Raw genomic sequence first — 22,533 nt, 5'->3', positions numbered from 1 at the left:
ATGTCATCAGAGGGGGTGACACCAAAATGACTGACAGTCATTTTGGTGTCACCCCATCTGAAAAGTCAGGCACTTGGTCATGGACAGCTGCACAAGAGAGGAGGGAACCCGGCGGCATACCTTATCCTGCCGGGTAAACATTCCCTCCTCTCTTTGCTGGCATCCATCACTAAGATGGCCACTGGCAGTTAGGTGCATGCGACATCATCACGCGCATGCAGGGTGATGTCCCAGTGGGTGTCACCCGGAGGCTGCACCGGGTGACACCACGTCTGGGGACGCCTCTGCTGAGGGCAAAACCTTTTTTTTTTTTTTTGGATAGCATAAAGGAGGGTTATAACCCCTGTCAGCTTTTGTTTTACCATCTGTGTCTTATTGGGGAGATTTCCCTTCACTTATGGTCAAATAACCTCAACAGGAAGTGAGAGGAAATCCCTCCAGAGTGACGGGAATCCCTGGTGGTCAGCAGGGTCACTAGAACTGGCATTTCTTTTGGACGATTTCCCATCTATTCCTGTTCTGGTGACAACCAAATCCTTGGTACTTTCTTTATGAACATTGGGGAAACATCTATTATGTTATTTTTGGCAGAATGGCATTTCCTGTTCCTCTCCCGAACCTCTAATCAGAGATTTGTGTTGTGAAATCTGATGCCGACATGAAAGTGAAAGTTTCATCCGCGCGGTGAAAATGAAAGTGTTCCAGAATATAGTGTGACTGCTGCTTTAAAGACGCCTGATGACTCTGCAGTAAATAGTACTTGTGTCTTGTCTGTATTTCTGATGGCCGCTGTCTTATAGGATCGCCCCGGGAGGCAGCATGAAGCTCCGGGTGAGAGTCGGAGGACAGACTGGGAGACTGGAGCTGGAGGAGGAGAAGCCAACATTGGGAGATCTCCGTAGGAAACTGTCTGCATCGTTCCTTCCCTCGCTGGGGTACAGGTGTGTATACCATCATTTATTTATCTTTTGTCTTATAAAGTTTTTATTGTTGTTGATATAATTAATTTTGATCAACTTTAAGAGGAATTGAACTGCAGAAGCTGTGCTCAAAAAAAGACAAGCGGAGGGTAAAGAACTAGTCACCAGTTTTGCCTGTGATACCGCCGTAGCTGATCTTTCTTGTTCATTTTTATTGAATGTGTGTCTCATGCGTCAATCAAACCAATGTTTCGGGGGCCATGCAGGGTCCCTTCCTCAGGGCGACATAGTAATTGGTCACTATATCACCCTGAGGAAGGGACCCTGTCTGGCTCTGAAACATTGGTTTGATTGACGCATGAGAAACACATTCAATAAAAATGAGCAAGATTTTTGCATCCTGGGAGTGCTGGTGATTCCTTTCATGCATATCGTGCACACACACGGCGTCACCCGCGTCATCACTTTGAGCACCACTATTTGGAAAGAGAAAGGTCTGCATAGCCGTATGCAGTGCAGGTGACACACCACAACACTTGAAGATCCTCCAGCAAGGAGAACAGAGAGCAGCTCAGTGGTGACACTACCAAACCTCAGTCTATATCTGGTGAGGTCAGCAGTGCCTTAGATCTCACACTGCAGATATACAGCTATGAGGCTGTAGACACAGAAGTGCCTAGACCCCCCTCACATACCAGGAAGTGCACTGATATTTGTTAGGAGGAATTCCAGATAAAAAACATTAAGGCCCCATTCACACTGAGCGACATGAAAATCGCGCGATTTTCCATGTGCGATATTGCGCAACTTTTTCCTATTGGGCTGTATGCAATCAGGAGCAAAAACGCTCGAAATCCTCAGAAAAAAGGGTCATGTTGGAGTGACAAGCTACAGCGACGAGCTACAAGCGATATTGAGCCGAGAGATGTGAACAGCTCCATTGAAATGGATTGGAGAAGCTACATAGAGCGATATCGTGTGGAAATATGAGCGATATCGCTGCAAAAATCGTGCGATAAATCGCTCAGTGTGAATGGGGCCTAAATGTTTCAGGGTACTGCTCAGTAGCGATGAGATTGGGTTTGGACCAAACCCAGAAGGAAGCCAACAATGCTCACCCAATCAGCTGTGATCCATGCATTCCCCACCACCAGCTGCACATAAACAAAGGGGCAGGATGTGGCCATATAAGGTCAGTGATGTCACTAGCATCCACCCCTTTGTTTACATGCAGCTGCTCTGACCACAGCTGATTGAGCCAGTACTGTCGGCTTGCTTCCATGTTTCAGTAAACTTGGGTTCGGTCTGAACCGGAGCTCATCCCTACTGCTTAGGCACAATTAACATTTCTAGATGTTCCCTATTTATACCAGATCTTCACTTTTCAAGTTGTATTTATCAGTGACACCACTGGTAAGATTTTTCAGCACTTCCTGTCTGCTCTGTTATTTTGCTGTTCAGAGGCTGTTTGGGAAATAATACAACCGAAGATTACAGGTGGTTTTTCCTAGCAGTAGTTTAAAATAAATGTAGTGTGCGTGCTTGCGTGTGTTATTTTTTTGATGATCTATTCCGAATAAAACATTTTTTTATGTTCGTCTAAAGTCCTGCTTTAAAATGAGTAAATACTTGAGGCCATTTCTAAAAGAAGTGTGTGCAGCAGCTGTGATCTTTCTTTTTATTTTATATGGTTGAAAGGCTGAAACAAGCGATTGGTGTTTTCACAGTTCGGATGTGACTTTCACCATCACTCTGAATGGCAAGGACGCCCTGACGGATGACCAGGGTAACCTAGAGTCATGCGGTATCATATCCGGAGATCTGATAGTTCTTCGAGTGCCAGACTCGCAGCTTGTTACAGCAGCTCCATCATCGGCAGCAGCTCAGCCTGTCCCAAATCTGCGCCAACCCTCTGTCCCTAACGCAGAGGGTGTCCAGCCCAGCAAAAGTCACAGTGTCCAGAAGGATGATTGTACGCCAGTAACACAGAGCTTACCAGAGGTAGGTGGCATATTCAGATCACGTGTACAAACAGAATATGGAGGCTGCCAATGCTTTTCTCTTCTTGGGATGGTGTCTTCTGATCTGTAGAAGCTCCAGGGACAGCTTTCAGGTACACAAAGGGATACTGATCTGGTCTTGGATCTATCAGAAATAAAGTCAGGAGTTCAGAGATAAGTTATTGTTCTCAGTATTCATTCATTTTTGGGGGTTTTGAGGCACCCCTCTCATCAAGGCTTTCAAAAGTATCTCAAACATACAATGTACTTATGGAGGAACATAAAGTCTTTTCCAGTAGTTGGCTTTGGAGCCTTTGAAGGGGGTCCTCAGAATCTCCAAAACACCAGCATTTTGGCATGCCGGTGTTCTATCAAAGTTTGTGACTACGTTAGAATGTGTGATCAGTGACGTGGTCACACATTTTAACGTAATCCCGGCATGTTCTTCGGCTGTGGAATGTGTGACCGGCAACGTGGCCACACATTTTAACGTAATCCCGCCCAGTTTTTCGGCAGTGGAATATGTGACCGACAAAAGGTGAAGAATTCCAACACTTTCTCAGCTGTTCCAGGGCAGATCGGCATCGCAGATGGTATGTGCAGGAGAACCGATCTGCCCTGGAACAGCTGATCGGTCTTGAAATGTCACTTCTATCCGACTTTGTGGAATGTGAGATTGCATTTATAAAGTCGGATCTGCCCTGGAACAGCTGAGAAATCGTTGGAATTCTTCATCTTTTGCCGGTCACATATTCCACCGCCGAATAAGTGGGCGTGATTATGTTAAAATGTGTGACCCCGTGACCGGTCACACATTCCAATCCAGTCACAATCTTTGATAGACCACCGGATTCCCTGGTGTAGTTAGTTTTCCCAATGGGGTGGTGTCTTTTTGTTTGAAGGCTTTTAGGGAACAGCTGTAAGGTACACAAGGGGCTGCTATTCGGCTTTTGGATTGATCAAAAATATAGTCAGGAGTCCAGTGATTACTTATTGTTCACAGTATTTGTTAGGAAGCCAACTAATTTTGGATCACTGGATTCCTTGGTGAAGTTGGACTTCCCAGTGGGATGATGTCGGGTTTTGGAATGCCCAAAATGCTGGGCGACTGGCTGATATGTTGATCTGGTGGCTTTAGTACTTTCTGAGTCATTATCAGGAACAATTGGGATTTTGGAGTACTGGATTCCCTGGTGTAGTTGGAATTCCCAATGGGATTTCACAAGGGGCTGCTATTCAGCTCTTGGATTGATCAGAAATATAGTCAGGAGTCCAGAGATAAGTTATTGTTCACAGTACTTGTTAAGAAGCCAACTCATTCTGAGGCACCATTCATCAAGGCCTCAAAATGTTTGACGGAGAAAGATCCAGACAACAGGAAGAAAGCACTTCAAATGTACAATGTACTTATGGAGGAGCATAAAGTCTTTTCCAGTAGCTGGCGTAGCAGCCTATGAAGGGGGCCCACAGAATCCCTGTAACACTAAATACATTATATCTGGACTCTAATACACATTGGCACTCTCCTCCCTATATTTCTGATATAATAAGGAACGAGTATGCAAATTATGATTTCTGACCTTCTAATCCGCAGGGGTTCAAATGTTTTGCAACCAGAACAGCCAATTCGCATTTATAGACTATGAGGGGGACTTTATTAAAACTGGAGCAGACAAAATCTGGAGCAGCTGTGCATGGCAACCAATCAGCTTCTATCTTTCCTTTTCAAATTTTAATGGAACAAACTGAAGAGAGAAGCTGATTTTGTTTTGATAAATTCCCCCCATTGTTCCTCTATTGATGGCTGTGTAGGTTTCATCTAAATGGAAGAGCAGATTGCAGATTTTTGTGATATGGTACACCATATGGTGTCATAGAGATAAAATAACGTATTTCTTCTTGTTTACATTCCTGAAGCCCATGGCTAGTTCCTGCCATGAAGCAGAAGCCAGGGAGGCTACAGTGGAAGCAGAGCCCCCTTACTGTCTGGCAGAGCCGATGTTGGTCAGTGAATCTGTAGATGGGAAGATACCGCACTCCCTCGAGTCCCTCTACCTCTCCGCTGGCTGCACCAGCCCTAACGATGCTCTGATGGTGGTTATCCATGTACTTATGTTGGAGACGGGCTACATTGTTCAGGTAACTTTTGGGGACAATATGGAGCTTCCAAAAACTGAAGCAGAATTATTGACAGGTTATGTCTAAGGATCTAAGCAGCTTTGCTATGAGAATCCACAGAATGATTTTTGCTTACAACAAGTTCTTATCCAACTCCAGCTACTCGTTGTAACCTCATCTTTTATATTTCATTAAAAAAATGGGTAATTTGTTGTGTTTTGGGGCATTTAATTAAATTTGTCACTAAATTTTGGGGTTTAATAAGGAGTTGCGCTAATATTGCGCAACATAAAAATGTTCAACTACCACCATTTTATTCTATAGGGTCTTGGCATTCAGAAAATATATAATGTTGGGGGGTTTTACGTCATTTTCAGGCCTAAAATGTGGAATATAACATGGGTGCAAAAAATTAAAAAAGGGCCTCAGTCATGAAGGGGTTAAAGTAATTCCCCGTCTAAATGACATTCAGATTGCTAATTTTAAAAATAACATACTGTACTTGTCTTCACCTTTCGTTTTCATCTCAGTGCTTCTCCTGCAGTCACTTCCTGTCTACATGCTCTCCAGCAATGGCTGCATGGCATTTCTTAGCCCTGGCTCACACCTAGGCGTTCTTAAGCAGTTAAAAAATCGCTTTTAACTGCCCAACTGATTTCCAATGGCCGTGCTTCACACCTCAGCAGAAAAACGCCAGACGCCAGAAAAGATACAGGAGCTTCTTTGGGCAGTTAAAAGCGCTTTTCCTACCAATAGACTTTATTGGAAATTCCCAAAAACGCGCAACAGAACCATGTTGCACATTTTCGTGATATTTTTTGTGCGTTTATACGCGCGTTTTTCCATTGCCCACAATAGTTTATGAGCTGCCAATCAAAACGCGCGTCTTCATGTACCTCATGCTGCTGCCGCGCGTACAAGCGCGCAAAAACGGTGCCGCCTAGGTGTGAACCAGGGCTGAGGGCAGGTTTACAGATGATGACAACAGTGAACCATGTCTGCGCAATGTGTGTTACAATGGCCGCTTGTAGTCTCCACTGGAAACCCTGGTGACAGGGTAACAACACAGGATAACAATTAGGACAGAGGGATAGCCATCCTCTTAACAGTAAATGTCTGAACAAGGATTTTCATGGCAGAATCATCAATTAGATTTAGCACAGATTGAAATGCCAATAAAATATAATAGAATTGGATAGACCAGGAATGTATTCCTTAGTCGCTGTAAGTCAGAATTGCTGGATCCCAAATGAATGCAGTCTGATATGAAGAGTCTGCAAAGTTTGTAATTTAGTGTATAATAACTCTGGAGTGGCTGCTATCAAAATGAAAATACCTTTTAGATGGCTAAAGTAGTTTCAGGAGACCCCCTTCAGAATGCCCAAAATGTGTTAGTTTCCAGTCAGGGCCGGAAGTGATGAGACCCAAACCGAAACACAATTTTTAGTAGAGCAGGGATGGACTAGAACTTCTGAAAGTGTTTGTATTTATGTCTGCACCCTTCTGTGATGGTGACATTTTATGGGAGTCACAAGGACAGGAAATGTAGGAAAATCTGAATTCTGTCCACAACCAAAAAAATATTTCTCTGGATTTAGGCGTCAAAGTGTATCTATAGCCATGGTTTTTTTTTTAAGTTTTGGATCAAGTAGGGAGGATACAAAGGATAAGGACACCTGCAAAATGTTATTGATGTCAACCAGGAAAATGAGATGGGCTCTATCGTACTTGCTACAGCTTCTAATTTCAGTGCAGGAGAGGTTCCTGTACTACTTTGCAAGACTGCAGGTAAGGCTAAAGTTCACCCTATTAATCCAGATGATGTTTCCTTTGCAGAGTGTTGAAGGAAAAGGTGCGTCTATGCCTGAGGGGTGGCGGCACACTGATGACATCTACAAGCTTCGTTACACTCATCCCCTGTGTGGAGACAGTTCTGCCCTTTTGGCCTGTGTGCCTATGAGCAAGCTCCTTATAATAAATGGTAAAGTATATGTATAAAAACTACCCTGCGTGGTCTATGTTCATGTCATAGAGCAGGGCTCAAAATTTCCACTTGCCTCCTTGCAATTGGCGAGTGAAAATTGCATGGGGGCGAGTGGAAATTCATCCAGGGGGGGTGAAACTACCGCCACTTTTGCAGCGGCGATCGCTCTCTTTACTTCTCTCTTCTCTGGCCGGAGTGAAGGGAATTACACCACTGAACTCTGCACTCTGTGTTGTGTGGGGATTAGCTCCAAATAGTAGCGCATAAAGTACGCATCCACTCGCTGTAATCTTCATTCAAGGGCTTCCTTGCCTACTTTTATTAAATGAGAGTTCACAAAACAGAACAATCTTTTGCATCTCATGGCAGCACCTGCCTATCCAGCCTCCTGGCTTTACATTTGCAGCACCGCTGCTCCGGCCTCAGGCCACTGTCTGTTCCTCCAGACATCCTCAGTCGTGTGCTCACCTGCACACTGGGGTTTTCTCAATCCGCAGCACCCTGCTGCACTGGACTCCACTCTGACTCCTGGGTGGAGCCTTCCTGTCTCCCAGGTGGTGTCTTGAACCCTTCCCGACACCGTTAATTTAAAGGCTGTGCACACTTGTGCCATCAGCATGCGCTGGCCACAGGAATGGAGATAACACAGTGGCATTGCCACGCACTGCCACAGTTGTTACTGATCTCTGTACTTTAAATCACACTGCTGACCTAGCAGAGTTAAGGCCGGTGCAGGGTAGGGGTTAGGTGGGGCAACTGGTGGCAAGTAACTCTTAAGGCCTGGCTAGTAGCTCAGGGCCTGAAATTTTGAGCCCTGTTATAGAGATTCTAATAACAAAGTCACTTGTCCACCCCTTGACCCACCATTTATATTTGTCTTTAATGTGCTACCCTGCCACTCCATTCCGCTATCACAAATACACATTACATCTGGGTAAGGGGGGCATGTGACCTCCTTCCATGATGCTGTGTTCAGATCTGAATGCTACCCTGCCACTCCATTCCGCTATCACAAATACACATTACATCTGGGTAAGGGGGGCATGTGACCTCCTTCCATGATGCTGTGTTCAGATCTGAATGCTACCCTGCCACTCCATTCCGCTATCACAAATACACATTACATCTGGGTAAGGGGGGCATGTGACCTCCTTCCATGATGCTGTGTTCAGATCTGAATGGCCATTTGCCAGACCCAAAAACAGGGTATGACTCCTTGCTTCCGCTGGGGAACAGAGCCGATGGGCAGCAAGGCGAAGGTGAGTATAAGTGGGCCAGGGCTTTTTAAGAGACTCTGTCAGTTTCCCCTGATTGTGCAGACTGACAGAATCTCTGTAACTCTACTGCTGCAGCTGCCATAGCTTTCAGGGGCTTTCAGGGCATTGGCAGCATCGGCATGTAAACAAACTCATGGCCACTATGGCAGCCGTATGTTGACTCGTTTACTCCTGGCTGCTGGCTTTCCAGTAGAAGTGATTTGTGAGGCTCTGAAGATGACCTCTATATGAAGGAGATGGGGAGCATTTTATTATGTTTGTGCAAAATGAAAGAACATTTCCCTGCCAGCGAGAGTTAAAGGAATCCTGAGATGAGAAAATGAGCTGCCATTGCTGATCTCTACAAAAAAAAAAACTACCAGGTGCCTGGCTATTGTACTAATGTAATGGCTTTAATACTTTATTTGTAGGCAGGCCAGCATTTCTCACTACACTGTACATATACGTATGTGGGCTAGGAATGAAGCCAGGGAATCGGCATGGCAGCCAGTTATGTTAACATGTCTGTATATAGCGAAAACCAACACTTGACTATTGATGGGGCTTTAGGCTTGTTGCTTATTATTGGTCAATTTACAGTATATTGTGTTGCTTCTTGTACACAGCCACAGTGAACATGAACCAGGAAGTGAAATGTGTGAAGACCCTTCCGCTGCCCTCCAGTTCCTTCATCAACTTCCCAGCACCGGGTGAGTTACGTATGTGTGGATTTCAAACAATGAATCTACAATGTAATTCTTTTGTTTCATTGTTTATTACTTAACCACTTCCGGCCCGCAATACGTCTATATACACAGAAGTGGTTAACTTGTTTCCCCCTGTTACAGGCTCTTGAAGTGTCTGTGTTGCTCCGAGGGAAACGATTTTGCATTTGGAAATTGTAGACGCTAGTGTTTCTGGAGCTCACCACAGACGTTACAACCTGGCTGTCCAATCACCTTTGGATTTATCAAAGGCTAGGTAGTGTAAGGGCTTGCCTAATTGGATACAGTTTGAATGGATAGTCTAGAGCAGGGGTGCTCATTAGGTAGATCGCGATCTACCAGTAGCTCTCAAAGCCGATGCTGGTAGATCCTGAGACCCACCATCCGCTCTGGTCAAGTCTGCATTGTTTGTATTTTCTACATCTTGATATGCCAATAAAAATTTATTGAAATAAAAAAAAATTCAATTAAAGCCAATCGGAACAGTTATATGTGTATGTAGGGTGCCATAGACCTCCATCTGAAATACCTTTTGCAATTGAGAAAAATGTGGAGCAGCTCTACCCTCTTGTCTCCAATCCCGCTCTGGAACCTCGGGGCCTGGTAAAGCTTCCACCAGAACCTTCACTCAACAATAGATAAAACCGGCACTGGTAAGGGGCTCCGTCCATTCAATACTTTATTTGCAAAAAGGCATAAAAGGAGCCAACAAAGAAATGCTATTTATTTGTTTGGCTCCTTTTATGCCTTTTTGCAAATAAAGTATTGAATGGACGGAGCCCCTTACCAGTGCCGGTTTTATCTATTGCTGAAGTACCAGTTGCCCGGCTTTCTCTGGCTTCAGCCTTTTTTTTAGATCCTGTATAGTGATGGCAATACTGTCTGGAATTTATCAAACCATTCAGTACAGTTTCAGAACTTTGACACCAGTAGCAGAACTGTGAGGAACGCGTTAAGGTTCTGCTACTGGCTGCAATTTTTTTGATTGTTTTACATCAGTAAGTTTCCGAAGAGCATTGCCATCCTTTTGTGGATCACGGTTCTTCCGATACACTGGCGGGTCTTGTTCAGCACTGAGGAAGAGTTTGGGGGGGGGTTCCTGAGCAGTCACAATCTTTCTTTCCCTTCTGATTCAGATGTTAGTCTGAGTTCAGTCGGTTAGAAAATAGTGAATCCATAAGAAGCCCATGTGACAGGGTGACAACGCAGAAGCAGATTTAGGAGACAGGGACAGAGCATTGTCACCCTGTAACATGAAGTGTCTGAACAGGGACCATCATGGCTGGATTACAAGGGATCTATTTTAATGAAAGCTTCACACCTAAAATACTGTAAATTACTTTCGAAATGACATTGACAGGTTAAAGCTTTGATGACATTTTAGTTGATGGGGTTTGAATCTAATTTAACATTTTATTGGGCTGGTCACTTTTTCTTCCTTCTTAAAGGAGAACTATGGGGTTAAGGCTTTTCCCCCATAGTTCTCCTTAGGGTGACGGGAGGACACAAACTAGCGTCCTCCCGTCACCCTAGGCTCAGTATGTAGGCACCCTAGGCTCAGGCTGTAGCTCGCGGTATACTGAGACGCCACAGCTGAAGCAGATCCCGACAATTATGCCGGGATCCGCCCAGCTGCGTGACTGACAGCTGGCTCTGCCTATCTGGAGGCAGAGCCAGCTGTACCCGCCCCCTCCCCCGTCCGTTCCGCCAGTCAGCGCTGGCAGATCGGAGCGGGGACGGGGAATCCAGCCCCTCCCCCGTCACGGCAGAGAGCCGTGACAGGATCGAGAGGTGAGCGAACGCCGGTATGTGTTCGCTCACCTCCCGATCTACTGAGCCGACCTGTGACAGTCTCATTGTCACAGGTCGGCTAGAACTATGAGGTGAGTGAAAAGCACTCGCCTCATACTTCTCCTTTTAAGTGAAGTAGCTTTTGTTATTGCTGAAACGTGGGTGATCTCGGTAATGTTGATGTGTCTTCTGTTTTCTTTATAGATAATAATGTGAGCTTAGTGTACAGGGACCTGCAGAAGTTATCACGTCTCTTCAAGGATCAGTTTGTTTACCCTTTACTCGCTGCGACACGACAAGGTAAGCTGAACTGGTGGGAGATTCCTTTGTGCGATAATCAGGTTTATCCAGAGGGACATAAAAGTGTATGTCAAGCCAAAACTTTTTCTCTTGGTTTTGCTGCAATCCAGGGCTCCATTAAGAAGGGTATACACGGTTAGAATTGTGAAGGAACTAAATCAATTTTGGAACATTTGTTTGACTTTCTAATCATTGATGGGGTCAGATCGATGATCGATTTTGATTGAAGTGACAAAAAGAAAATTCGAATGCACGCGCTGGAATACTTTTCTTGATTGAACGAAATTCTAACTGTGAATGTGGTTTTCATTCGGGAAAATCCATTCATTCCAAAATCAAATATTAAATGAAAACGAACAACGAAATTTCAAAGGGCAATCTTCAAGTCTCTGATGGTATCATCAAACGCCCCGACGGGATTTTTCGTATGAAAATGTACCCGTGTATACCCTACATTAGAGAGAATTCCCCTCACTTCCTGTCCTGCTGACAATGTTTAACCAGATGGGAAGTTAGGAGAACTCTCCAACAGCAATACAGAAATAACATCCAAGAAGAAGACTTCACTGCTTGTATTTAGAAAATACATTTAATTATGTATTATTGAATATAGGTCTGCTTTCATTTATATCTGCCTGATGTTTCACTTTAATGAATATGCCTGGCTCAATGTATTCTCTGTCACAGCCCTGGAACTACCCGATGTGTTCGGTCTGCTGGTTTTACCACTGGAACTAAAGCTGCGCATCTTTCGCCTCCTGGATGTGCGCTCACTTCTCTCACTTTCCACCTCTTGTAAAGATCTACATGTAGACACAAGAGACCCCACCCTGTGGAAGCTCTTATGCAGAAGGGATTTCCGAGGTAAGTTATCGTATGAATGTAAATACATCGCAGTCATCTTTGCTGAAAGTGTGTTCCTGTATTTCAACCTTATTTATGGTTGGGCTTTTTTTTAACCTGTGGAGGAAACGGCAGAGACCAGAGTGTGAATGTGTGTGAGAGTGTGTGCAATAAATGAGTGAACACAGAAGCTTGTTGCTTTGTTTTGTATTGGAGAACACTATACATATTTTTAAAATAAAAATCCCTTATAAGGTTTAATACAATGGTTCTCAAATGGTGGGTCTTGGCGCAAAAGTGGGTCGCAACCCCGTGTTCAGTGGGTCACCACGTGCCTTCCACTTTTCTAGGTGAGAGACTCCTCAGCCTCCCCCTAGCGCAGCAATGTCAGTTCTTGCACTCCATTCAGAATATGCTGCCTGGCACTGAGTGTCAGCTTGAGGTGGGGTTGGCTGGGGGTACGGCCTCGAGTGAGATCCATCCATACATGCATTGCTTACAGCTTCCTCATTTGTCCTGTAGAGGTGCCTGGACCGGATTGACATCACATTCTGGCTGCCAGCACCCCTACAGGGCACGCAAGGGAGTTGTTCAAGCAATGCACATATCCATGGAGCTCTATCCAACAGCACAGCAGCCCACACTGGACCCCAGGCTGAGGATCCACTCCAGTTCTCATAAGGTAGGGAGACTGGATGGATCTTAAAATAAAAAGGGGATTGTGTGAGATTGTGTCTGTCAGTGTTTTTGACGGCTCGTTCACACTAGTACAGTGCGTTAATCGAACAGTCCTGTGCAATTAACGCACTGTACCATGCAATCGCACCTACTATGCGTTCTGGTCTAGGAGATGTGTTGCCTTGCCATTCATTTAAATGGCACCCCAAACGCACCTCCCACCCACAGTTAAATCATCTGCACCGAAACGCGCAGCACCGCAATGCCATGCGTTCTAATGCCGTGCATGGGTCGCAAATTAATGACCAAGGACAAATGTGGGTCCTGAGGTTACACAGGTTGAGAACCACTGGTTTAATGGATGTTTGGTATTTATTTCTTTGATTTTGCGACACGATTCGGAAGCATTTAGGGCCCAGTCACACCATACCCAGTGCGTTCCAGTGCAGTTCGAGCCTGGAACACACTGGATCGCATAGATCAAGCAGGCCAGCATTCTGGGGTGGAAGGGGGCGTGTCGGTGCCATTCATGTCAATGGCACTACAGACGTCCCCCGCCCGCACCAGAGCGCGAAGTACAGGAATGCCCTCTGTTCCGGGGCAGAGCTATCAGAAAAAATGCAGCATGCAGATCCACATCATCTCAGGGGAGGAAAATGCCTTTCCCTGAGATCTCCTGAGATTACAGAGATTTCCCAGCAATGCTCTGCTGATGACAAAGTAATCCCAGTGTGCATTGCTTTGGCAAACTTAACTCATTTTGCACTTTCAAAGCAGGAAGTGAATACTCTGCAAGTGTAAGTATTTCACAATCACAGCATTTTACACCTGACATGTCTATGTTATTATTAATCATCATACATAGAAGGATGCATTGGTAGAATTAGATTTCTGAGTGTAAAGTTCCGCTTTAAATGATCACCTCATCTCCATTGTCTGTTCAGCCTTCGTTGTAAATTCTGTCCTCGCCGGGTTGTATATAAGTTGTAATATATTGCATGTTTTCTCCAGGCTTCCATTTTGTGGTGGACCAAAAAAATAATCCTGTTCTGGTGAATTTTACAAGCCGAGGTTCAATGTTTTTTATGTTTTACAGACCGAACTTCAAGGATGCCGCAGACAGACTGGAAGGATGTGAGTATGTCCTCCTGTTTTTTATATTTCATTTATTTTTAGACAATATTAGGAAAAAAAAATATCAAACAATGAACATGGAAGTGTAGGTGAACCCTAACAATGAAATCTTATTTCCTTGTGGTCTGGTAAATACACCATTGAACGCGTTTTGTTCTATCTGTTCGATACGTGCAAATCAAATTCCTGCTGATTCTGACAGAAATCTTGTGAGTTGATAACTTCCTCTGCTCTCTATCTGTGCTGACTGTTATTAGTTGCATTGTTCCTAACCCTGCACCCAAGTTATGAAGAGGAGGAGGGGGATGCTTTGTAGTCATGTCCTAGGGTGACAACACTACTTCTTTATAGATACAGCTGAGTGAGTGTTGGTTGTCACCCTAGGACGGGAAGTGCGTTACTGGCAGGATCACCAGGTGAAAATAAAGGATTAAAAAAAGCCTGAAAAACCCGTATGCAGCCACCACATCTAAGGATTGGTAAACTGCAATGTATTACTCTTTTATTCTTGGGTTTAGATACGCTTTAGCACACAAAAACAGACAGGCCCCAGTCATCCCCTTGTTTTAAAGCAAACATGTGCTGCCTTCATTCTGATTTGCTTTAATTCCTCATTCCCAAGCATTATGTACTTACCTGTCTTTCACTCCCCCATGGCTTAGTTCAGCACTGCGAGCCAAAGGTAATACCCAGAGTTCCTGAGTATGGAGGAGCATGTGACTCTGCTTGTGACAGCACTAAGCCTATAGCCCAGTGTAAGCTACAAATCCAGTGACGCTAAGCTCACACGGGGCTCTCCGTTCACTCCCAGTGGCTGAATGGAACGGCAGGGGAGCAAAAAGAAGGCAACTATTTGCCTCTGTGGAGGTCTGCATTAAAGCATAGATGAACTTTGCTCTCTGTGTGGAAGCAGTGGTCTCTCTGCAGATGTCTAACACCCCCTAGAGCTAGAGCTCTACATTCAGCAAGGAGCTTTGCATTATCCAGAGCTATAGGTCTCACTCAGCTGGGGGCACATCAGACCACTGCTTCCACACAACAGAGAAGGGTCCTTCTCTCTGTAGACCTACCTTTGGAGAAGACCTCCACTCTCCTGGGCAAGCTTTCAACAAGATTTTGGAGAGTGTCTGTGGGAATTTGTGACCATTTAGCCAAAAGAACTTTTATAAGGCCGGGTACTGATGGCATCCAGATGACCCAGCTCACAGCCTGCCTTCCAGATTATCACAATGGTGTTGAAATGGAGTTGAGATCAGTGCTTTGTGCAGGTCCTTCAAGTTCCTTTACACCAAACTGGTTGAACCGTGTGCACAGGGGCACAGTCATGCTGGAACAAAAAAGGGCCTTCACCAATTTTTGCCACTAGGTTAGAAGTGCACAATCGTCTAAAATAGCTTTGCATGTCTCAGCTTTAATAGTACCCATCACTGGAAACATCTGATCTCATATATATATATACCGTATTTTGCGGTCCATAAGACGCACCGGACCATAGGACGCAGGGAGGTCCGGTGCGCCTTATGGAGCACTCGTCAGACCGTAGCTTCTGTGACAGCTTCTGTGACGGAAGCTGCAGTTAGTGACTGCTGAGACAGGTGGCGCTGTGATTACAGCGCCACGGTCTCAGTGATCACACAGAGCAGACGAAGAACGTCCGTTCTTTGTCTGCTCTATGGTGATCTCCATCGCCGACGCTGCTCGGTTTTAATACCAGTGATCTAAAGGAGAGCAGTGGCTCCTACTACTTAATTATTAAAAGTGGTATTGAAACATTTGGTACTATAGTTACCGGGAGGCATAAGGAAGATGTGTGTTACTTTTCCTCATACATCGATATATCACATTACAGTGTGATTTGCATACCTCTCATCCCTTACTTCTTCTCTTTGTGTTTTACAGCTGTACAAGGCAATGTATAAAGCAAGATTACGTCGGCTGACTCCACATCAAATTTTCCAGCCATATCCTTCTCCACCCTACCTGCCTAACCCTTTCGTCCCTAACCCATTCCCGCCCAACTTTCCCTATCCACCTGGTATCATTGGAGGTGAATATGATGAACGTCCAATGCTACCCATTGCTAGAGACCCCCTTTCTCTTTTCGTACCTGGCAGAAGGCCAATAATGGACCCTTTCCAACCCATTGGGCCTCACATCAACCCCAATTTACCAGGCCGTGGTGGCTTTCTACCCAGAAGACCAAACAACCGAGGAGCCTTCATGCCACCATTCTTTTAAAAAATAGTGACGAATAGTGGATTTGTCACATTGCTAGAGACCCCCTTTCTCTTTTCCTACCTGGCAGAAGAAGAATAATGGACCCTTTCCAACCTATTGGGCCTCACAGCAACCTCAGTTTCCCAGACCAAACAGCCGAGGAGCCTTCATGCCACCATTGTTCTAAACAAATAGTGGATTATGTGCAGAGAGGGCCCATCTGATGTCTGTCTCCTTACCAAACCTCTTCCCTCACTTTCTGTCTGATGAAGCCATTTTCACTGTGACAGTCAGTTAAGGGAAATCTCTAACAGAGACCTGGATAGGAGGAGGAACATAACAGGGGTTCTAATGCTTCTGCATATCCAGAATAAAAAAGAAAGTTTTGGCAAAACATACTCTTTGAATATCTGCTTCTTGAGGAAGAATGTTTGCTTTGTAGCTATAAATGTTAGGCGATGATGAGATCTCTTCCTACAGTCATGATGGCAGATTAGCACCGAGGGTAAGGCATCGCACACACAAGCATTTTCTCCAGTGTGTTTAACATTTGCAGCAGATTACAGGCGCCCAGCCAGCTTTTCCTAAGGGCACAAACTATGCAGGGAAGAAGTGATTTGGGGATGGCTACATTTGTAAATGTGCAAAACCGTACCCGCCACTCCTTGCCAAACCACTGGTGTCCCTTTTAAAATCTAAGCTGTTAGTTTTGGGTGGGGTTGGCCTTTGGTTCTGGCCTTGCTTTATTTGCAGTAACATCAAGAGGGATGCTATGTTGCTGGGTTAGAAAGGTAACAGACCACCACCTGCAGAAGAAGAGGGTTTTTTTATTGACCCGTCCTACCGCTCATTCCTCCACTCTTCATGTTCTTGCAGTGGAAGAGCCTCTTCACATGCAACACTTCAAGATACTTGGTCAGGTGCCTGGTCTCCCGCTACTCGCTGTGGTTTCTCCTGCTGGCCACTACATCTCTATAGGACACAGTAGTGACATAAGGATCAGCGTTAGGAACCACAAGCATCCTTCAAACAGCCATAGCTTTTGCTCAGAGCAAAGATTGGAGGAATGGGCGGTGGGGCAGGTTAGAATAAGGACTCCTGTCAATGGGCCACGCTGGGTATATGCAGCATGCTTCTGAGATCGAGCAGAATTCATTGTGGGTATAGTTGACTTGTAATTGACCTAATTCAGCATTTTTCTAAACTTTTATGTAGAGAGGAGTGATGAAGCAAAGAAAATCCCATTGACACTGGCCTGTATCCCTCTTTTTTCGCAGATGGCGCTTTGTTACTTTTTATGAACCCATAGAGCTGCTAACTTAACAAATCTAACTCCAGGAAAATGATAATTTTTTGACTTTTGGATAGTAGGGTTGGGAAACATTCACATTTCTATTTTTAATTTTTTCTATTATCAAATTATGGGGGATTTCTCTCACTTCCCGGCCTAGTGAAGTCTGTACAAAAAGAATGAAGAGTGCCGTTGTCACTCAGATGGGAAGGTGCAGGCACTGATACAAATGGTGTCAGAACTCCTAACTGTTCTCCCTTTAGTAATAAATAGGTTTTCTTTTTCTTCCAATGAGGGACACAGGAAGACTTGACCCTCCGGTTATACTTCCACATACAGAAATTAGGACAATAAAAACTTGAGAATCTCTATCCCTTGCCTCCTCTACCCAAAATGAAAAAATCATTTTAGCTGGAGTTGAGTTTAAAGTTTTTGCTGTAAAATAGATTGTAAGCTTACTAAGATGCATTTCACTTTAAATGTGAGCATAACATTTCAAATAAATAATTTTCATATTCACTCTTTGTGGACTCCAGAATCTTACCTTTCGCCTGTCAGTAAGGAGGATTTTATTGCGGTTTTCACTTTGTACCTTCTTGTAAAATAAATAAAGCAGAAAACCAAGCCTTGTTATATCTGTGGTGCGGGCAGTTTTGCCCTGGGGAAGGGGGGGCGCTTACATACTCCTGTTTCCATCCCTCTGTGTGTTACTTACTGACCCCAGAACTCCGTGCATTACTTTCCGCTGACCCCTGCAGTCTGTGTGTTACTTACTCCCGACCCCTGCATTCTGTACGTTACTTTGTCCTGACCCCTGCATTTTGTGCATTACTCCTGACCTCTGCATTTTGTGCGTTATTTACTCCTAATCCCTGTGCTCTCTGCGTTACTTATTCCTGACCTCTACACTCTTTGCACTACTTACTCCTGACCCCTGCATTTTGTGCATTACTCCTGATCTGTGTGCTCTCTGCGTTACTTATTCCTGACCTCTACTTACTCCTGACCTCTGTATTTTGTGTGTCATTTACTCCTGACCCCTGTGCTCTCTGCGTTACTTATTCCCGACCTCTACACTCTCTGCACTATTTACTCCTGGCCCATGCATTTTGTGCATCCTGACCCTTTGCACTGTACGCTACCTACTCTTGACCTCTGATCACTTTTTACACTTGTATATTGTTTTTGGGAGGAACCTGTTTGGAGAAAACTTTTCATACACCTGGGAAAATCAGAAGGAGCATATTAGGGGGGGAGGGGAGCAAACACAGAAGTAGAAAAACTCAGAGGCCTTTTTTTTTTGCTTTATATTTTTTTTATGCTGTCAATAAATAAACACAAATACACAAAAACATAAAGCAGGAAGATCCTGAAGTAAACCAATGGAATTGGGTGCCACACCCTCTGCAACCACCTTTTCAGTATATTTCTTGTCTGTTCAGTCCAAGTTATTTGCTACTTTACATTCTGCATGCAAACCAATAGAATCCATTATCTGGTCTGTCTGACGGTTTATGGAGAAGTATTACAACTCTAGCACTTTCAGATCTTTGCTCTTGGCTATCTTCCATCTAATGGATAACTCCAAAGAAACTTAGAAAGCAGGGCCCAGAAGAGTGACGGGAAGGAAGTTAAATAAAATTAGTAAATAGAATACACATTCTTGTCCCAGATCCTTTGTTTGCAGGACTTAAAATTGAGCTGTAGTTCTGGAGATGGTGCCATAAGTGCATAGTTGAACATTATACCGCCTGCCTGTTTGGTCTTCTCCAGCGCTGATGGATCAGCTGCCACCTATTAAAACTGAACTTGGGGCTAGAGAAAAAGTTGTCCTTGCAGTGGGTCCCCTCTGTGCTGCGTGGGTTAATGACACCTTTTGGATTGCGGATGATGAGTAATATGAATTACCTTATTTCTTGTTCCCCCGGCAACTGGCGCTTTTTATTGCTCCTGGGATATGGGCGGCCCTTGATGTCCTTCCATACAATGCAGGACTGCTGGCTCTGCATTGTATGTGATGAGGCTGATGAGCTGTGACCAGCCGGGCAGCGAATGGGGAATGGTCTTACAAAGGTGAGGAAGCCTGTGGGAGCAAGGAAAAACAGAAGTAATTTATCCCCTAGACAAAACGAGTGTTTACCTCTTGCAGTGCAGAGGGAGTCCCACTGCAAGAGTTCCTTTTCTTCAAGTCCCAAATCCAGTTTCACAGTATTCTATGGCAGTGGTACGTCGTTTGCTTATAACTTTTCAGGCCTTTGTCTTTCCTATCTCAGGAGGTATGTTCAACTTCATTCACCTATCTGTCTATCCTTCTGTTGACGTGGAGTTGCCTTTTATATTCCAGTAAAACATAAAAACATTTGCAATCAAATTGATGGCTTTTTCACTATGTGGCTCCATGTCTGAGCTTGAGATATTTGACGTGCTTACTGCTTATTAAATCCCTAGCATTGTCTGGTTCCAGCACCATCCACTGTAAGCCTACTGTGGCCTTACTAATAAACTACAGTGGAAAGCTGGCAGTACAACACAGAATCAAACCATAAAAGGCAGCTCAAAAGCCCTGGGGAAAAAAAACCTATAAGGTAAGAGATTTAATAGAACTCCGATTAAAGTAAACCAGGGAGAGTTCCTGACAGTTGTCATGCAATGTTAGCATTTTACATCTTTCCTAAAGTCATTCTTTTAAGCCAAACTCGGCAACAACGTTTTGGTTTTTAGTTTTGGATAGAGCGGGGAAGGGTTTGAAGCTCTGTAAAAAGTTCATTACTTTCTGTGTCCTCCTTTGGAAGATTTCTCCTTACGTCCTGTCTACTTGACAGGTGTGGAACAGAACAGGAAGTTAGGGAAAACCTCACCAAAGGGGATACAAACAGCAACACATTTTTCTAGCATAGGAAAGAGATAGAACAATTGTCATGTTTGTATGACTTGAATTATGTTAAAGGAGGGGATCACTGGACTGGCACATATGCTTGCGTTAGTGGAAAATATTTTGGTAGTCCTTGTGGATCTGTAGGCATCTAGGTAGTCCTCATGGCAGTCCTGAAAGCTGAACTCCAGCCTTACCTTCAGTCTTGCACAGGCTCTCCTGCTGTACTGAAATTGGTGACTCTGATTTCAGTCCATCTCATTTTCTGGTTGGATGGCGGTCTATATGCCCTGTAGGAAGCTATGTACAGCACCATCTCAGTCCAGACTTTTCCTATTTAACTCTATTCCAGCTCTGATGAAGGGTCACCCATTGAGCCCCCTGAAGTGGATTGGCTGTTTTTAATGAACCTAAATACATATATTTTCTGGACACATCATTTTCTTCCAAGTTTCTATGGCTGTCTGTGTCCCCACTGGGGAGATGTTCCCTCACATCCTGTCTATGTGATGAGTGTTAGAAGAGGAAGTTACAGGAAATCTAATTGGGAGAAAGCATTTAAAACCCCAAAATGGTTGTAATCCTTCTCCACCCTATCTAAAACGAAAAATATTTTTTTTATTCTTACTGTTAGGTTTTTACGTCAACGAAACACCAAAAGCAACTGAATCTGCAAAGCTTATATTCACAGCACTACCCGACTTCCCTCTACTTCTGCACAGATCGCTCAGTTTGCACATTATCTATAACATGGGCATAGGGGACATGGCTGTGTGGTTGTCTGGAGACTGAAAAGCATTTATAAAGTCACCTTAGAATGATAACACGTCATTTGTGCACACGTCTGGTGTTGTAGGATAGCTCTGGAAGAACAATGGATTTTTTTTTTTTTAAAGCTCATGTTATTGGATTCGATTCACATGAGCAGAAGCAGTCTTAAATCATAAAGCCATTCCATTTCCAGGAACAGTTTTCGTATCCTGAATCGGCTTGACCGAATAGGTAGCCATTTACGATGTCTTGCGTTGAAGAGCAGAGCACTTGCCAACCAAGGACTGACTCCTAAAAACATTATAAGTTCCATCTCCCTTGAAGCCAATCTCTCTTAAGGCCTTTGTCATATTTTCAAAGGTTATGTCAGTGCTAGGGTCTTAACAAGACATTTTATTCAAGCACAATCAGTCCAGATTTCACTCCTCGAGGAAGACAATTATTATCTGGGATTAGATGCAGCGCTGAGGAACAACCATCAGATACCATGAGCCCGTACTTTACTGTCTATCTGAGGAAGACAGAATCTTGTATTTCAGTGCAATTAGGCAAAATTGCAGTAGATGACGGAATGGCTTCAACTTTTTGCATAAAAGTCACGATATAATCATAGTCAAAAGAGCGTACGTAAGGGGTGTGACCTAGAGTCCCCTAGATGGCTGGCAGAAACACAGTGAAGGGGTGGGTTCAATGCGGGTGGCATTTTTGATCTGGATTATAATGGCTATATCTGCAGCTTGCAGCATTTACTCAGGGTAATGCCTGAAAGTCTCAGACAATGGCAGCATTAAACAGGACGTTTTATTTTTTTCAAGCGTTAGCAGAACAGGACAGAAAACACATCTTTGAACTAGTACAAGACATGATCTTCATTCAACTGAATTAATTAAAAAAAAAGGAAATCTTCGGACCTTTGCATACTAATCATTGATAAAAGACCAGAAAACACCATACTGTGGAGTTGAAGCCCAAGTCCTTGGTAGCATCAGATGGAATGAGTTTGGTCATACGCAGACCAAGACTGTTGGGTATTTGTACATTTTCTGGGGACAATACTGAGAGAATGAGGTCTATTGCATGGACAGAATTTATTTTTGTCTTTTATGTTTAGAGCGGAGGTTGATAGGGATGGGCTCCCACTTGCGATCTTAAAAGTTGCAAAGAGGCGTTTCCCATCTTGCACTTATGTGAAGACAGGCTTATCCAAGGTCCAGTCATGTTTGTGGCTTGCTTAAATTGTACATAAAGCCAACTATTTTGGTTAGAGTAGGAAATGGTTAGAACCCCCTGTCAGGTTTGTTTTGCTGCCTTTGTCCTACTGGGGAAATCTCCCTTCCCTTCCTGTTCAAGATACACAATAGGAATTGGGAGGAAATATCTACAAAAAGAGGGGACCTCTCCTCTTAGACTGTTGTCACCAGAACAGGTGGCCACTGTATTCCTGTTCTAATGAAAACTGTAAATCTGTGGATTTCTGGATTTTCTGTCCTGAAGATGATGGCCACCAGGAAATATTGTGAGATGTGATTTTCCCACAGTGGGGACGCAGCAATAAAAGTCTGACAGAGGTTCCAGCTCTTCCATACTCTTTCCAAATTTCAACAAAGTTTTGGCTGTACATACATTTAAGCTG

General features: G+C 44.1%; 1 protein-coding gene across 1 annotated transcript in view; it reads left to right on the top strand.

Moving 5' to 3' along the window:
* FBXO7 (F-box protein 7) overlaps nt 1-16,036 on the top strand; it is an 18,054-nt gene extending 2,018 nt beyond the window's left edge. Inside the window, exons 2-10 of the mRNA XM_018560104.1 lie at nt 804-941; nt 2,648-2,921; nt 4,838-5,059; nt 6,875-7,019; nt 8,905-8,988; nt 10,999-11,094; nt 11,782-11,958; nt 13,712-13,749; nt 15,649-16,036. Coding sequence (XP_018415606.1) covers nt 820-941; nt 2,648-2,921; nt 4,838-5,059; nt 6,875-7,019; nt 8,905-8,988; nt 10,999-11,094; nt 11,782-11,958; nt 13,712-13,749; nt 15,649-15,987 — 1,497 coding nt within the window. The 5' untranslated portion in view covers nt 804-819 and the 3' untranslated portion in view covers nt 15,988-16,036. The remainder of the gene's footprint in view (nt 1-803; nt 942-2,647; nt 2,922-4,837; nt 5,060-6,874; nt 7,020-8,904; nt 8,989-10,998; nt 11,095-11,781; nt 11,959-13,711; nt 13,750-15,648) is intronic.
* Nucleotides 16,037-22,533: the final 6,497 nt, after the last annotated feature.

The sequence above is a fragment of the Nanorana parkeri genome, unplaced genomic scaffold (assembly GCF_000935625.1).
Source record: "Nanorana parkeri isolate BGI_ZX_2015 unplaced genomic scaffold, ASM93562v1 scaffold432, whole genome shotgun sequence".
NCBI classification, from domain to species: Eukaryota; Metazoa; Chordata; class Amphibia; order Anura; family Dicroglossidae; genus Nanorana; species Nanorana parkeri.
Note: the sequence above shows the minus strand (reverse complement) of the source record. Positions and strands in the feature narration are given on the sequence as shown.